The 17,452-nt window shown below is 48.5% G+C and overlaps 2 protein-coding genes across 4 annotated transcripts in view; one reads left to right on the top strand and one right to left on the bottom strand.

Moving 5' to 3' along the window:
- The first annotated feature begins 75 nt into the window (after window positions 1-75).
- On the top strand, window positions 76-2,604 carry Dok1 (docking protein 1). Its single transcript, XM_021165620.1, has 5 exons — window positions 76-170; window positions 475-774; window positions 913-1,006; window positions 1,126-1,310; window positions 1,480-2,604. Exons 1-5 carry the CDS (start codon window positions 111-113, stop codon window positions 2,287-2,289), a joined length of 1,449 nt encoding a protein of 482 aa, XP_021021279.1. The 5' UTR covers window positions 76-110; the 3' UTR covers window positions 2,290-2,604.
- Window positions 2,605-3,234: 630 nt separating this feature from the next.
- M1ap (meiosis 1 associated protein) overlaps window positions 3,235-17,452 on the bottom strand; it is an 83,038-nt gene continuing 68,820 nt past the window's right edge. For all 3 annotated transcript variants that reach the window (XM_021164813.1, XM_021164811.1, XM_021164812.1), the window contains exons 7-9: window positions 7,121-7,327; window positions 5,014-5,154; window positions 3,235-3,774 (exon numbers count right to left, since the gene is read on the bottom strand). In XM_021164813.1, coding sequence (XP_021020472.1) covers window positions 3,607-3,774; window positions 5,014-5,154; window positions 7,121-7,327 — 516 coding nt within the window. In that variant the 3' untranslated portion in view covers window positions 3,235-3,606. The remainder of the gene's footprint in view (window positions 3,775-5,013; window positions 5,155-7,120; window positions 7,328-17,452) is intronic.

Genomic DNA, 17,452 nt, shown 5'->3' with positions numbered 1-17,452 from the left:
ACCGCCGCAGGGGCCGGGGAGGGGCGGGCACGCCTCCGGCACCCTGCAGCCCCGCCCCGCCCCGCCCCCAGCCCTCGGGGCCAGGAAGCGCGGAAGGAATCGCCTGGGCCATGGACGGGGCTGTGATGGAGGGTCCGCTTTTTCTGCAGAGTCAGCGCTTCGGGACCAAGGTAGTTTGTTTGTGGCGTGGGGGATGGCGAAACCCCTCTGGACTAGAAGTGGGTGAAAGAATCCAGAAAGAGGGAAGGGGCCGGAAGAAGGTCGGAACGGCGCGGGGGCAATTGTAGATCCCCAAGACGTTCCCTTAAAAGTCTCGGGCTGTGCCCTCCTTGGTGCGGAGTTGGGATGGCATTATCTTTGGGAAAGTAGCCCAGCCTGGGAAGCCCCAGACTCAGATCGGCCTTCATGGGTCTCTTCTTCCTTGTGGGGCGCGTGCTACCACCGCGCACTCTCGAGTCTTTCGTTCTTTCCCAGAGGTGGAGGAAAACTTGGGCTGTGCTTTACCCAGCCAGTTCTCACGGCGTGGCGCGGCTGGAATTCTTTGATCACAAGGGGTCGAGCTCTAGAGGGGGTCGAGGCGGCTCTCGCCGTCTAGACTGCAAGATGATACGCCTGGCTGAATGTGTGAGCGTGGTGCCGGTGACTGTGGAGAGTCCCCCTGAGCCCGGCGCTGCTGCCTTCCGCCTGGACACCGCACAGCGCTCGCACCTGCTGGCGGCGGACGCCGCATCCAGCACAGCCTGGGTGCAGACTTTATGCAGAACCGCCTTTCCGGTGAGTGGCTAGGGGTGGGCATCTCTGGGCTTAAGGGACATTGCGAGGATGGAGCTATTATAGAGGCACTGGACTTCTTGCACCTACCCTAGACCCAAGAGAATTATATATAATTCTTCCATTTTCCCTTTTCTGCAGAAAGGCGGCTGGGCTTTGGCGCAGACGGAGAACCAACCTAAGTTTTCTGCCTTGGAGATGCTGGAGAATTCTCTGTACAGCCCCACCTGGGAAGGTAGATGTCTGGCAGGAATGGAGTGGGTTGAAGAGGTGCTCTTGGGGAGCTAGTGATTGGAGTCAACCGAGTCCCTAACTTGCCCCAGCGCTTCTTCTCCTTCGTATGTGTTCTTCCAGGATCCCAGTTCTGGGTAACCTCGCAGAAGACCGAGGCTTCTGAACGCTGCGGCTTGCAAGGCTCCTACATACTGAGGGTGGAAGCTGAGAAGCTGACCCTCCTGACTTTGGGTGTGCAGAGTCAAATCCTGGAGCCGCTTCTTTTCTGGCCCTACACTCTGTTGCGTCGCTATGGCCGGGACAAGGTGCATGGGGCTGTCTGGGAGGATGACCATCAGGGAGGGCTACCAGGCTGAGTAGCTGTAGGTGACAATTCCATTCTCAGGTGGTCTCTTCTGTGCAGATACAGTAACTTGATCAGGCCTGTGACTCATTTCTTATGACGCGCCTAACGTGTTTCCCCCACCCCCTCAGGTAATGTTCTCCTTTGAAGCTGGTCGCCGCTGCCCCTCAGGCCCTGGGACCTTCACCTTCCAGACTTCTCAGGGAAATGACATCTTTCAGGCAGTTGAGGCTGCCATCCAGCAGCAGAAAGCCCAAGGAAAGGTGGGACAGGCACAAGATATCCTCAGAACTGACTCCCATGATGGGGAGACAGAGGGGAAGACAGTTCCCCCTCCTGTTCCCCAGGAACCCCTGGGCAGCCCTCCAGCCCTATATGCGGAGCCTTTAGACTCCTTGCGAATTCCTCCAGGCCCTTCTCAGGACTCTGTATATTCAGACCCCCTGGGCAGCACCCCTGCTGGGGCAGGGGAAGGGGTACATTCGAAGAAACCTCTCTATTGGGATTTGTATGGGCATGTGCAGCAGCAGTTACTGAAAACCAAGCTGACAGACTCCAAAGAGGATCCCATCTATGATGAACCTGAAGGCCTGGCCCCCGCCCCTCCCCGGGGCCTTTATGATCTGCCTCAGGAGCCTCGGGATGCATGGTGGTGCCAGGCTCGGGTGAAGGAAGAGGGCTACGAGCTCCCTTACAACCCTGCCACCGATGACTATGCTGTGCCACCTCCCCGAAGCCCAAAGCCTGCTCCTGCCCCTAAGCCACAGGGCTTGATCCTTCCCGAATCCGGTACCACGCGTGGTAGTGGCAGCAAAGGCTTCAGCTCAGACACAGCTCTGTACAGCCAGGTCCAGAAAAGTGGGACCTCAGGGGCTTGGGACTGTGGACTCTCTAAAGTAGGGAATGACAGGGCGGGGGTCAAGTCTGAGGGTTCCACCTGAGCCAGTTGCTGATAGGAGGTCCAATGGGGTGGTGGCACTGAAAAAGAAACCGGAGGGTGGGAGGGGCCAGGGACCAGAGGAGTCAAGGGATGACCAGTCCCGGGAGTAGAACAAACAGGGCTGAGGGATAGGCCCTGGGGAGCCCCAGCAGTTAAGGATGGCTAGCTGATGGACTAGGCCTATGGAAGCGGCCCACTGGTCTGAGTGGGTGCCCTTTGGGGAGACCAGTGTGGATCTTCATTCTTGTTTTGTTCTTTGCCAGATACATATTTAATTTATAAGACAAATCTCATTAAAGCCAGCTTGGGTTGAAAAGGCCTCTGCGTATGAATGAGCACTATGGCATCGTGTGCTGGGAGGGTGTGGCAGGATCAAGGGAGGAACCAGAAATACGTTGGGGACCATGGAAGAATGAAGGGCCCCAAGGGAGGGAAGCCTACAGCGTGGTGATTCAGAGTCTGGGTGACCACAGCCTCACCTGGGCTGGTCTCTGTCTCGGTGACTCTGGGTCAGTTGTCTGTTATCTACATGTCTTAATTCTCCACTGCTGCCCTTTCACCGAGAGTGAGAATTTGGCTCTGCTTCAAAAGACGGCTTGCATGAAATAGATCCACGTCCCAAGCACTTTAGTGTAATCTAAAGCACTTTACAAATGGCAGCTATTTTTCTGTAGTTCAGGGGAGCTGACAGGAAGGTAGGCAGGTGTGGGGAGAGGAGACAAGGCAGGGAGTGGGGTTCTTTCACACCTCCCACTCTTCTCTGCTGGGCTACACACAGCAGCCTGCCCCCCTCAGCATACACAGATGCTTGCTCACAGGCCCTGAGTGCTAAGGGGCGCTCAGGAGTGCCCAGCTTTTGTGTCTGAAGCTGAAGCTGCTGCAGGTGGCAGTCTGGGAAGGGTACCCCTCTCTGGACCAGGGACAAGGTTCTGATGCCCTGCTTTGTCTTGTTTTGTGAAAACCTCCTCTTTATTCTTGAGTTGTAGTTTCCCATGGGTGACTTGACCTCACCCACCTTCTTACACAGAGCTGCAGGAAGAAATTCTGGCCCAGGAATGCTCTGAACAATGAAGGAGGCTTACTGGGCATTTAATTATGTGTGCAAACACTATCAAATGATCCAAGAGAGAGTCCCTGCTGGACAAAAGACAGGCCTGGAGGTGTTGCTTTCAGGGTCCCTCTCCCCCATTGGGCAGCATCAGAAGAGGAAGAGCTGTTTCTTAGCCGGAGCTCATTTACAGGCACAGGTTGAGAGCAGGCAGATCTGCCCCCAGACAGCCATCGGGTGAGTGCATGGCTGTGTGCTGGCACCGGGGACTTAGGTGTGAGAAGGACACTCCTCCTCCTCCTCCTCCAAATCCGAAGGCAGGAAGGCTGCTGAGGATGCTTTGCTGGCTGCTGTCATCTTCAGAGCTCTACGTGGGGCAGGAGCCACTGGGAGGGGAACCACTGGGGCTCGAACTCTGTTGGTCTGCAGCTGACCCCCCTGCAAGGAACAACCAGAGATTTCTATGAAGAGCAGATGGTTCCCGAGTTCCTGTCCTGGTTCCCTGCCAGACTCTGGTCCTAATTCCTCCCCAAATCTCATTTCTGGAGTGACACCCTGAAGACCCAGGACAGCCTCTGCTTGGTCGGTGTCCTTTCTCTGTCAGTCAGCCTAACCAAGCTCCCATGGTGGGCTCTCCACCTATGTATCTGGTCATGGCTTCTACCTCTGGAGTTTAGAAATATCCTTCAGCTTTAGCTGAGATGAAAATGTGCTCGGTTACAGAGAGACCAGGAAAACAGTACGGGGCAGAAGGAAACCTTAATAGAGCACACAGACACCGCATCTCCAGCTGGCCTTCTGATTGGCCTCTCTTGCTCTCCCTTCTTTTTTGCCATGTCTCTCTGTAACCCAAGTTGGCCTCAAATTTACAGCAATCCTCCCAAGTTAGCTCTCTGAGTGCTGGAATTACAGGTGTGAGCCACCATGCTTGGCTTCTAGTCTCAAGCCTTTTCTACAGAGCCCCATTCCGAGGTTACTAAGCCCAAGTTGGGGCCCCTGTCTTCTCTGTACTCAGTGTGAGGCTTTGCTTGCTGGTGCTGGGAAGTGTAAATGAACACTGTGAAGTTTACTAGAAGGCCTGGCAAGCTACAATCCTTTCCCTTCCCTCAGGCGATTCTAGTCCTGTTTCCCTGTCAGCCCTTTCTTTCAAGGAGAGGATTGTGGTTGTAGTTCCAGTGTGGCCTGTTTGCTTAACAAGACAGCTGGATGGTAGATAATTAAGAGTTATAAATCCCATAGTTAGAATACCTAAGCTGCAGGGTGTGATGGTGTGAGCTATCTCCATCACACACACACACACACACACACACACACACACACACACACACACACACACACAGAATCAGGAGGCTGAAGCAGGTAAATAGTAAACTCCAGATCAGTTTGGCCTACGCTGCTACACCATGAGACTGGTCTCAGGAAAACAAAAACAGAATCAGAACCAAAACCAAAACCAACCGACCAACCCTCTCCACCTCAGCGCTACTGCATGTGATTGCCTCAGCAGGTTCTTTTTCCTACCTCAGCTTGGTTCCCCCCTCTACTTGTGGGATGTGGGGAGTAGGCTGCTCTCTCGGGCTCCAGGCTGTTGGGGGGTATATATGAAGGGGCTCCCTTGGACTCAGGGCACAAAGGGAATGGAAGGCTAAAGGGAAGATGGGGACAAGAGAGAAGTACCTTTCTAAGGCCCCGGCTTGCGCAGCTTGTGTAGAGCCGTCCCTGAGGCTTGGCATGGGTGCTGCTCAGATGTGAGTACAAGTGGCTCCCAACATGCAGAGGGTTGTAGGTGAGCCCCAGGTCCAGGCTGTCTAGGGTGCTCTGGGGTGGAGAGGAGGGACTTTATTCAGAGAACTCAAGATCACAGAACGCCACATAGATGATGCCACATAGAGACCCGGGTGTGTGAGAGGCTGGAAGAGGGCGAGGACACCAGGTGCTGTTGAGACAGATGAGTCCTGCTGGTGTCCTGTCCCAGGAGGGTGTGCTTGTGTCAGGCGAAGGGACAGAGGTAGGTGGAACTCCTGGTGGTCACAGACTCTGAACCCCCTAATACTAGCCCCAGGAAATGTCACTGGGTTCTGAGAAAAACCAGAACTCCCCAGAGAGGGACAAGGGGCCCAGTGTGGAGGGCTGAGGGAGAGTGTGTTCAGGTTATATGGCAGCGTGGGGGTGCACCAGTCCTCAAGACAAGTACAGGGAGTTCCCAGCCTGAGGTGAGTCGGGCACAGAAGGAGGACATTTGAACACAGCATTCCTGAGTAGTTAGGTTTTCCGGCCACAACATCCTGTGCCAGGAACCACTGGCCCTGAAGTGAGACTGGCCGAGGAAGCCATGGTGTCTCTGTCCGCCTCTTTGCATTCCCATGACTGCCAAGCATCAAGCACAATCCCAGGCTGTGTCCTGCCTGCTCCCCAGCCAGCTAGCCAGCAGGGAATGTGGCTTCCACTCTCCCAGTCCAGAGCCTCCTCCTCTCCCACCCCAACAGGGCGGGGAGGCCCAAGGGGAGGAAAGACAGAATCTAGAGAGAGAGGAGAGCAAGGATGGAGGAGTCGAGAGAAGGGGAAGGAGGGGCTGAAGAAGGCTGCCTCTTGGCCTGTTGGTGTCTCTGCATCTGAGACAGACTTCTTCCATTCCTTTTCCCCAGCAGAGGCCCAGAGCACAGGCATGCACAAGTATTAGAGGAACACAGTGTGGCTCAGCACACAGTGTGACACAGCCCATAGTGTGGCTCAGCGCACAGTGTGACTTGGCACACAGTGTGGCTCAGGCAAAGCCACAGACATGCTGCCATCTGTCTGGAGGCTTTGCACACACACACTGGAGTGCTGTGAGGAACGCTCGGAGACAAGAAAATCCACCCACATGTTCCCCTTGGGCATCTCCCTTATGATCACCGTTTCTTTGTTCCTATGCCTCCCACTGCCTCCTTCCATCCCTTCCTCTCTTCTGTGCAACCTCATGGTTTCCTCAAGGTAGAAGTGCAGATGAGAGGAGATCATGCTCTTTTGAGTAGCAAGCACTCTACAGCAAACTAAACCAATCAAATTTACCACCTGGACCTGGATTGCTTGCCAGAACTTCCTCCCCTGCCGCTGTCAGCTTTCCCTTCCGGGACTCTGGCCCCCTTTCCTTCGAAGCTAGCTATTTGTTGGTGTTCATTCAAATCAGATCTCAGGATTTGTGTGTATGTGCATATGATTATGTGGGTGCGTGCGATTGTGGGATCATCTCTAAGATAGATGACACTAATTTCCAATTATTCGTCTATGTCAGGGCCTGTTTCTCTCTCTATACTCTCTTCACAACCTTTAGTTCTCTCAAACCAGGTTTGCTTCTCAACTAATTTTTTTACCGCAATGCTTTAATCAGACCACTGACTTCCTCCCACTTCATTTTCTATCTTGCTTTTATCTCTGATGGCCGGAACATACCCGTCTGCTGTCCATCTCCCCAGTCGCCGTGGCCCTATTTTTCTCCCTTGCCCCTTTCTCAAGCTCCATTCTATCTGTCCCATAGTGTAGTGTTTTAAATGACATCGACCACCACAGACTCACATTTGCATGCTTAGTCCCCAGCCGTGAATACTTTGGAAACATTAGGAGATATGGCCTTGTTGGAGGAGGCATAACAATGGGAGTGGGTTTTGAGGTTTCAAAAGCACACATCAGGCCCACTGTCCCTCTGCTTGCTGCCGAGTTCCCCGATTAAATGCTTTCTTTTATAAGCAACGTCATAGTGTCTCTCCACAGCAATTGAACACTAAGACACAGGGGTTCTACTTGCCTCTATGATCTTTAGGCTGTCTTCAGGTGGGTCCTCAGAGAGCAGGGGGAAGAAGCCAGGCAGCATCAACTCCCTGGTGGCCACCAGCTTCACCAGCAGTGTGAGAGAGTGAGAAGGTGTGATCACATAGAAGCTGCAGGCAGGGAGACTCTGGTTGTGTTTGGGGGTCAGGGGTTCCCCTCTGGCCAACAGCAGCCAGTCTCTCTTCTGCAACAAAGACAAACATCTTCAGTCTTTGGCTTATTTTGAGGATGAGCCCAACTGGAGATTTTAAGTTCTCTTTAGGGAGTCAAGAAGGAAGGCGCCCATTTCACTTTGGCCCTTGGCGGGGGTGAGTGGGTGAGGGGGAGGAAGGGCTTCTAATATTCTAATGGGAGAGTTACTTCGCTTCCTCGCCAGTCTAGAATATGCCAGAGAGACTACAAGTGAAGACACAAACTGAGAAATGCTCTTTAACTTGAAGTAGGTTCAACTCAGACTATTATATGTCAAGTGTGGAGTTTGAAAATGACAATCTTATAAATGTTTTATGTATGTGATTTATTTGTGTGTGTGTGTGTGTGCGCTCACAGATATGCATATGCCATGGCATGTGCCAGAGGTCAACTTTTGGAAATTGGACCTTGTCTTCCACCTTGTTGTGGTAGGGTACTTTTTTGTTTCTGATGTAAATTCTATGCTAGTTGACCCACAGGCTTCTGGGCAATTCTCCAGTCTCCACCCCTATCTTGCTATAAGAGTGTTGGTATTAAAGATGCATGCTGCCAGAGCCTGGATCAGCAGTTAAGGGCACTGGCTGCTCTTCCAGAGGATCTGGGTTCAATTTCCAGCACCTACATGGTGTCTCACAACCATCTGTCACTCCACTTCAGGGGGATCCAATGTCCCCTCTTCTAGCTTCCCTGGGCACCAGTCACACAAACGATGTTCAGACATGTACAATTTGTGCAGGCAAAACATCTACACACATAAACTAAAAATGATTAGTGTGCTTGGCTTGAACTTGAGTGGTCAGCGTTGTGTGGCCAGTGGTTTTACTCGATGAACCATCTCTTCTACCCCAGATCTTTATCAGCTAGGTATTGGGGTATTCACCTTTAATTCCTGTACTCAGGAGATGGAGGCAGGAGGATCACAGCCTCAAGGCCAGCTTGGCCTATATATAAGACAAAAACAAACAAAAGAATGATGGGGGATGCCCCTGGAATATCCAGTGAAGGTTTAAGAAGATGCTGAAGAAAATTGTGGAGCAAGAAGAGAAAGAGGAACTGTGTAGGGGAAAACTTTAGTACAAGACAGTGGGTGGGAACAGGGCCCCTGAGATCAACTCAGCCAGTCCACAGGACAAAGTGAAGTGGCAGGATTCTGGGGCAGTGGCTCTGTGAATGAAGAGCCACTTTGTGACACGTCTCTGCACGTGGGCAGAGAGAAGAGACAAGCATTTGCAAATGAATTTGTAGGCGTACCCTTTTTGATGAGATGGAAAGGAGGCAATTTTTTGGGGGTGCTTTTCCAAGGAAAACCATAAATCTCCCAGAAACATGGAGTCAGAATGGTTAAAGTCACCAGTAAGTTATGTCCTCTGGCTGACTGAGACCATTAATGACACAAATGGCACAAATATAACAGTTTCCCAGCTACACAAGGCAGGGAACAACAGCCCTATACTACTTCTCCCAGTCTAGCAAGAACAGTTTGGAAGACAATGGGAAAGGAGACCATCAGAAGTGCACAGAAGGCAGACAGCAGGAAAGGGGGCTGTCGGGGCTGAGTGGAACACAAGGGAAGTGACCCAGCAGCTAACGCCTGCTGGCCTGGCGAGTTGGTGTTTACACCCAGAGAAAGTGTAGCAGGAGACAGGAGGGAAAGCTCTGCCATCTTGACTCAGTGCCATCAAACGAGGCATCACAGAACACCATGGAATCTGGTGGCTGCTGGCGAGGGGTAGGGAACACATACATGCCTCCAAGAAGAAAAGCTGTGGCTGGTTATTCTTGTGGTTGGTGGCGAAGGCTGAAAGTTTTGGAGCCTGGTGCTTCCTCAATAAAAGCATGGGTGGAGATAGATGGTCTGGGCATGAGAAAGTTAACTATAACTCTAATCACAGTCACAATAGTGATGGTGAATATCATCATAACTCACCACACTGGAATGTGTACCCAGCCACAGACACTGTACAAAGAGCACTATGGAGGCCTTTTCAAGTTCACATGCTATTATTATTGTGCTTATATCTAGAGGTTTTTCTGGAGAACAGATTCAAAATTCGATGTAAAGTCTACTTGAGGCTTCCTGAATCCATCAAGCTGGGAGTAAATAATATTAAAATGATAGTGTATGTGTGTGTCTGGGTATTTACCTACTGTAGGGACACAGCCTTGCTCATTCTGAGGGAAGACTAGGCAATTGCTTGACTTCCTTTGGCCAAAGTAACTTCTCATTGGGGTCAAGGTTTCAATCAGTATTGGTTTTCAGTCTTCTATCTTGTACCAGTTCAGGCACTTGTTTTTAAGTTTGTTAAAATTTTATTGAGCCAGAGAGATGGCTCAGTGGTTAGGAGCATTTGCAGAATTGAAGACCCAGGTTCAATTCCTGGTGCCCACCTGGTGCCTACAGTTTCAGGGGACCTAACACCCTCTTTTGACCTCCATGAGCACTAGGCATGCACGAGATGCACACACATGCATGCAGACAAAACACTTATAACAGCTTTTATTGGGTGCCTATTATATTCCACGGCTTAGGTGTGCGGAGTTCACCGGATACACCCTGTGTCCTGTCGGCATTTATAGTAGAGTAAGGGGGATCTTATAAAGGATGTTCACCTAAGACTCCATGTGACCGACTCTTCTGACACATATCAGTCCTAAACAAGCTGATAATGTCAACCACCTGCTCTAGCATGACATGACTAAGCATGACATATCTTGCTACTGGAGGCAACGAGCTAGGGGCTACGGCAATATGATGTTTCTTAGATCTCCTCTTTAAGGAAGAGTCATGGATGTGCTAAGGATCTCGAAGTTTCCTTTGGCACATACATAGAAAGGACTGCAATCTTAAAAGTCTCTGCTAATGTCGCGATGCTCAGAGGACTAAGTAAATTTTTTTTGTCCTCTCCCTTTCCTTGGATTTTTTTTTTTTTGGTTGCTTAAAGAAGTTTATAGAATGTTTTTAAACTTAAGGGCTTGATATAATAAAGAAGTTGTTACAAAGCTCTGGAAGAGAAATTAATATGTCCTTATCAGATGACAACTCCCACTGATCTTCAGTTCCTAGGAAAAAGTGAGGAGGAAGGAAGTTTGAACTTTAAGGCTCCTCTTTAGGGTTGAAGATTTCCAACATCTCCTCCTGGGTAGTGGCTTATGGCACTAGACCCTTGAGGTCCAGGGCCCAAGTCTAAGTATACTAGCCAAATTATGGGTTGAACTGTTAGGACAAGCAGTTGTACCTATGTTGGGTGTGGTATCTGAGGCTGAGACAAAGCACTGCTTAGGGAACATCTCAAAAACAGCAGTCTTTAGAATCTCAAGGGAAACCGTCTTAGGACTGGAGTAGACTGCTGAGTTCTTTCTAATATACTTTGACTACTTCTAAGGAAGAGAGCTGCTTTGGGAGGGTACCTTTAGGAGGTGGGGCCTAGCTGAAGGAAGTGGATCATAGAGGCTTGTAGTCTGGCCTGGATTCCAGTTCTGGTCCATTGAGATGTGATCAAGTGAGCCTCTATCACTGTGAGCCTCCTTTGCGGAGCACTGTTCCCACTAGGAAAGGCTGCATCTCCTCACTGTGAGACAATACATTTCTCCTCCTCAAAGTCGTTCCTCCTCAGGTATTCAGTCACATCAACAAGAAAGGTAACTATTACACAGTATGTGAACTGATTATGCTGTGACTGAAGAGTTTGCACTGAATGCAGGTTAGACTTTACAAAGTGGGCTCCTTCTCTTTAGAGCGGAGTGGACAGGGAAGCTTTGAACGGCACAGAATAGTCCAAGTTCAGCCTGAGTAAGACCATCCTCCCCCAGCTCCCCCTGTAGCTTCTAATTACTGGAGTTGTGACAGAAGATGTGGCAACCATTCAAAATTGGCTCTCCACCACACCCATGTTTTATTCTCTTCTCTTTACCCACTTTCCAGCCTTCTGTCATTGGTTTGAGGGTGATCATGTGACCCAAGTTTACATCATGAAACAGAAGTTTCTGGGTAAGTCTTCTGGAATATCCTGGTAGGTCTTTATCTTTATGATAAGATTTAGTCTTAAGGCTTAGCAACCACCCTGGAGCTATGAGGCAACAGGCAGAAAAATGATGTCTCTCTGCTATGGATACTGGAGCACAAAAATGGAGGTGGGTCCTTGGCTGGTCAATTGCATCAGCTCTGAGTTAGCTTTTCCTCAGATATCTTGTTACATGAGAAAACCAAGATCTTAATTATAGGCTGGACTTGGAGGTACACACCCTTAATCCCAACACTCAGAACACAGGCAGGTGGATTTCTGTGAGTGTAAGGCTAGCCTTGTCTGCATAACAAGTTCCAGGCCAGCTAGGGCTACATACACATCTCAGAAAACTTAATTAATTTACAGTTGTGGAGACTGTCTTCTAGTTGTAGCCTAATGATTCATTATAGATACCAATGAGAAGGAAGAGGCTATGGTTACTGACCCCTGGCTGACAGGAATAGAAGCAGCATCGCTGCCAGCCTTGCAAGGTCAGGGGAGTGTCTGTTATAGCAGGCAGAAATTTTAACCTCACAGATCAGTACTGCCCTGGTCTTCCATCAGTGTGATGGCCAGAGAACAACTACAGTGTGCAATTGATGGAGTGTGACCAGCTGCCAAGTGAGGTAGGTATTTCAGAGGCAATCTGAGAGAGCTGGGGGAACAAAATACCCTTTGCTTGTGGAGAGAGAGGCATTTCCGTGGTATAATGTGCCTAGGAAAAGAAGCTGTAAGCTAAGCATGCCTGGGGCTTTAGGAAACTGGGAAGAAGCAAGGAAGAAATTAGGGCTGTTTAGGACTTGCTTTTTCTCTCACCAAAGCAAGGAACAAACCAGGAGGAGAGAAGCAGCAGTGGCAGCATCCAGTACCCTTATTGGCTTGAATCTGAAATAGTTCCCATAGACTGTGTTGAAATCTTGGTCCTCAGTAGATGGAACCATCTGGGAGAAGTTAGAAACTTTAGGAGGTGGGGCCTAGCTGTAGGAAAGAGGTCACCCAGGGGTGTATCCTTGGAAGTTAGATCTTACCTTGTCCTCCCTTCCTGTCACTCTCTCTGCCTCCTGTTCATCATGAACTGAGACGTCTCTGCCACGTGCTTTTTCATCATGGGCCTAGAATCAACTGAGCCAAGGGCTATGTTCTGAATATTTGAAATTGTGAGCCAAAATACGTTCTCCTTCTCTTGATTATATCAGGCATTTTGCCATAGTGCTAAAAATCTGACTGATACACTCATGTGTATCACACTAGCTTTCATAAGCAGGGGAGATGGTAGAAGATTCCAAACCATCTAATACAGATTACCCAGCCCTCACAAATGAACGAGGGAACACTTTCCAGAACAGACAACAATACAGACTTTTACACCTTTAAAAAGACTAACAGCATACAAAATCTTTTCTTCAACCACAGTAGAATGAAAGTAGAAACCAGTAATGAAAGCAACAATATATTTCAACATGTTCATAACTGAGGGCATCATAGGAGAACCTAGAAAATAATTTACAGTGAATGAAAAGTAAAACACAAGATAGCAAAGTTTATGACAAACTGCTATGGTGGGGCTTATGGTAAGAGAGGAGAAAAGGAGTCACCAATCTTTCCTAGCAGCGAACCCTGTGGGTTACAACAACAACTGGTCAGGCAAGATATGCCCACGGGTGCAATAGTGGCCCAAATGTCAGGAAGTCACAACTTTCTGATTGGCTTTAAGGCCCACTTCACAAGTTGAAACCATACCTGATACCATTACCAGGGCCAAGAATCTGTAGCTAGACAGATCATAGGCCTTAGAGAAGAACCTGCTTCTATTACTCTGGTAAGTGGACATAAAATCAAACCAACTCCTAATGACCTATCCCTATACCCATAGATTAGAGTGTGTCTCAGCCCTCACTATAGAAATTGCTTTTTTTCTTTTTGCAGTAAATAGTGATGAACCTGGAGACCCACAACTGGTCAAGGTGCAGAGAATAAGAGATTGTGGACAGTTGTATCACACTCCTCCACCCAAGACTCAGGGATCATGGAGAGGGGCAGAGAGACAATGAGAGTCAGAGGTGGTGGATGACCACAGGAGACTGTTGTCTGGACATAGCAGGACAGTTGCGTGGATGACTCCACAGCAACTGAGATCACATGCAGAAGACAAGATTTTTCTTTATGTGTATGGGTGTTTTGCCTGCAGGCATATCTGTGCATCACATGCATGCCTGGAGCCTGTGGAGGTTAGAGAGGGCATCACATATTATGGAACTGTAGTTACAGAGGGCTTTGAGCCACCATGAGAGTGCTGGAACTGAACCTAGGTCTTCTGTAAGAGAAACAGGTGCTCTTAACTGCTGATCCAGCTCTCCAGTCCTTTGGATTAACATTTAAAAAAACCCAATCAGGAGATTATACTGTGCTGTCTTAGTTAGGGTTTGTATTAGTGTGAAGAGACACCATGATGGAGACAACCCTTATAAAGGACAATATTAATTGGTACTGGCTTACAATTCAGAGGCTTAATCTATTATTGTCATGGCGGGAAATCTGGTGGCAAGCAGGCAGACACGGTATTGGAGAAGGAGCTGAGAGTTCTACATCTTGATCTGCAGGTAAAAAAAGGAGACTCTTCCACACTGGGCGTAGCTCGAGCATATAAGACCTCAAAGCCTGCCTGCACTGGAGCACACTTCCTCCAGCGAGGCCACACCTCCTAATATGGCCATGCCCTATGGGCCAAGCATTCAAACACACAAGTCTATGGAGGAGTTCATATTTATTCAAACCACCACATATGCTAATAGAATAAAGAGAAAAAAACCCTCTATATAGTTATCCGGTAGGTTTTATTTAAAAAAGGAAGGAAGGAAGGAAGGAAGGAAGGAAGGAAGGAAGGAAGGAAGGAAGAAAGAAAGAAAGAAAGAAAGAAAGAAAGANAAGGAAGGAAGGAAGGAAGGAAGGAAGGAAGGAAGGAAGGAAGAAAGAAAGAAAGAAAGAAAGAAAGAAAGAAAGAAAGAAAGAAAGAAAGAAAGAAAATTCAGTATCCTTTCACATTAAAAACAAACAACAAACTAGGAATCAGGGTAGTTCTTCCTTATCTTGACAAAGTGCTAAAACCAAAATAAAACAACAAAAATGAAAAATAACCTCATAGCTGCCCACTGTAGTGGCTTGTGCCTATGATTAGAACATGTGGGGAGGGCAGATGCGGGGAGGATCACCACAAGTTCAAAACCAGCCAGGGCTAGGTAGTGAGTTCCAGGCCAACTTGGACTACAGCGTAAGACTCTGTTTCAAAACAAATAAACAAGCAAACAACTCCCTTCCTGCACAAAACTCCCTCAAGATTCTAACTTAGTGGTGAACAGGGGCACGTTGTGCTCTGAACATGAGCAGCACCCACGGGCTCATACTTGTGAGTGCTTAGTCATTGGTGGCGCTATTAGGAGGTGTAGTTTTATAGGAGGAAATGTGTCACTGAGGGTGGGCTTTGAGGTTTCAAAAGCCCAAGCCAGGCCCAGTGGCTCTCTCTTCCTGCTGTCTGCTGATCCAGATGTAGAACTCTCAGCTAGTTCTCCAGCATCATATCTGCCTGCATGCCATCATGGTCTCTGACATGACAATAGTGAACTAGGCCTCTGAAACTGTAAGCTAGCCCCAGTGAAATGCTTTCTTTGTTCTTTTGATTTTGAGACAAGGTTTCTCTGTGTAGTCCTGGCTGCCTTAGAACTCACCCTGTAGACCAGGATGGCCTCAAACTCACAGAGATCTACTTGCTTCTGCCTCCTGCGTGTTGGGATGAAAGGTGTGTGCCACCACTGCCTGGTTTAGATGCTTTTTTTTTTTTTTAAATAAGACTTGCTGTGGTCTTGGTGTCTCTTCACAGCAACAGAAGAGCAGAAACAAATATACCTGGTCTTATCCATTATCTACAATAATGTACTGGAGACATGCTGAAGACCAGAGGTCTTTTAGGAGGTTAGGATTCTGTGTCTGACCCCGGGTGAGGCACATCCATGAAGATGCCAGGTAGACTAACAACATGGCACATGGGAACTGGTACTTTCTGACTTTGGCATAAGAAAACAGCAGCATGACAGTTACCACAGCGGAGAGCTGTGGACAAACCTGCGCTGTTATGGGTGCTATGATGGCCAGGTAAGATGTGGCAACAGACACAAGGGTGGAAAAGGACAAGCGATGAGTGGGGACAAGGTCTGATGGGGTAGGAAAGCTTCACAGTGAGGGCATTTAAGCAGAATCTGGAGAAAGTGAATAAAACTCGGTGAGATGGGCAGAGGCAAGGGTGAGCACACAACGGTGGAGGCGTGAAAGAAGTTAGTGTATTTGGGAACAGTTAGTAACTTATTACTGTCTCTGGAATGGAGACTAGAAGCAGCCTAGTGAAATATGAAGCAAGGGAAGTAGACCAGGCTGGACCACAGGAGTCCCAGTGACCTCATGCCTTTACGGTTACTCCCCTCACTCACGACCTTCAGAGTCTAGCCTCTAGCCTCATTCTGTTTTTCTTCAAGGCTCTTGACCTGCTATCACCCCACTCTGGGCTTGCAGTCCTGGACTTGACTCTTCGCCTGCACAGCCAAGGACTTTCTGTTTCTCCACCCGTTCATAGCCCAACCAGCTCATAGCCTGTGTGCTCAGACTGGACACATCCTGGCTGGAATTCTGTCACTTCTGTGGCCAGTTGGGGCAGACATGGACTGGAAACTCAGGAATGTGTCTCTAGAGACGCTGACATTTTAAGTAGGAAACTGAAAGAGCGAGGTGGTGTTTTCATTTCTTTTTCTAGTTCGCACAGAGCTAACTTTGAGAGAAATGAGGATGTGGAAAGTGAGTCACTGGCTGCATAACTGGGACTTCACAGTAGGGCCAGTAATTGAAACAACATTTTCCTGGCAATGGAGGGATTTATCTCAGAAAGACTTGGAAAAATTAATTTTAATTTCTTCTATATATCTTTATTCCCTACCATATTTTATGAAGTTGTTATTCAAACATAAAAAAAAAATGAGAAAGCACACGAAGACAGAATAACAAGTTAAGGAAGTTGGCGATAGGAGAAGGGCAAAATGGAGCCAGGATTAGAAAGGTCATCAGGGTTGCTCGGGACCCTGTGGTTCTTGACATACAGTCTGGGAGCTGCTGCCTTGTGGATGTTACTGAGTAACAAGAATATTTCAGAGGCTCCTGTGATCAGTGGGCCAGCGAACCCCTAAACTGTAGAGTGGTTCAGCAGCTGGGACTTGGAGCACGCTTCTTGGGCTCAGTCCTGGCTCTGCCATTTCCCTGCACCTTAGTTTCCTCATCGGCAAGACAGAGACCTTTCTTATTTCATAGGATCGTTATGGTAATAAACTAATCGGATAGCTGTAAAGTCCTTGGAACTGCGTTAAGCCCAAAGTCAACATTATAAAATGTTCAGTTTCTAAAATTATCCGGGCATAATAGTGCACATGATTGACCCCAGAATTCAAGAGGAAGAGGCAGGTGGATCTCTGTGACTCCAAGGTCATCTTGGTCTACATAGTGAGTTCTGGGCCAGCTAGGGTTATATAGTGAGATCTCTGTCCCACCCCCTTTTAATTAAGATGTGTTTAATTATTAGTTACTTATTTTGCTACATTAAAATAATTGAGTAATTTTTAGATATAGGGCTATAAAAGCATCAAAGGACTATAAGGACACAGACCGTTATGATCTGGATTAATCTAAGAGTGAAATTTACGAGATTGGTAGATGTGTAGTGATTTTCTCTGAGAGTAAAACCTTCTGTCTTGGAGAGAAGAAGCTCCTGAAGACACAGACTGTCAGAAAGAAGGTGAGACCACAGGATGGTCTAAGGGAGATGAAACACTCCATCCTTCAGAGATGCTCTTTAAGCTCAGGAAGTAAACAAAGCAAAGTTTTCAGGAAGTCCCTGAAACTGACCAGACTCACTAGGCCCCTTTTTCTCAAACATACAAGCTGTAAGGACTTCTGAGAGATACTGTCAGGCAAAGGTGCTTAGAAGAGCTGCTTAAGATGGCCTAGTCAGCCATCATTGGGAAGAGTGGCCCCTTGGTCTTGCAAACTTTATATGCCTCAGTACAGGGGAACACCAGGGC

Source organism: Mus caroli, chromosome 6 (assembly GCF_900094665.2).
Source record: "Mus caroli chromosome 6, CAROLI_EIJ_v1.1, whole genome shotgun sequence".
Classification (NCBI taxonomy): Eukaryota; Metazoa; Chordata; class Mammalia; order Rodentia; family Muridae; genus Mus; species Mus caroli.
Note: the sequence above shows the minus strand (reverse complement) of the source record. Positions and strands in the feature narration are given on the sequence as shown.

Bases quoted from the DNA above. Each gene is read 5' to 3' on its own strand.
- Dok1 (XM_021165620.1), top strand. From the start codon at position 111: ATGGACGGGGCTGTGATGGAGGGTCCGCTTTTTCTGCAGAGTCAGCGC. The intron at 775-912 runs GTGAGTGGCTAG...CCTTTTCTGCAG, and splicing joins TATGCAGAACCGCCTTTCCG to AAAGGCGGCTGGGCTTTGGC. The intron at 1,311-1,479 runs GTGCATGGGGCT...CCACCCCCTCAG, and splicing joins GTCGCTATGGCCGGGACAAG to GTAATGTTCTCCTTTGAAGC.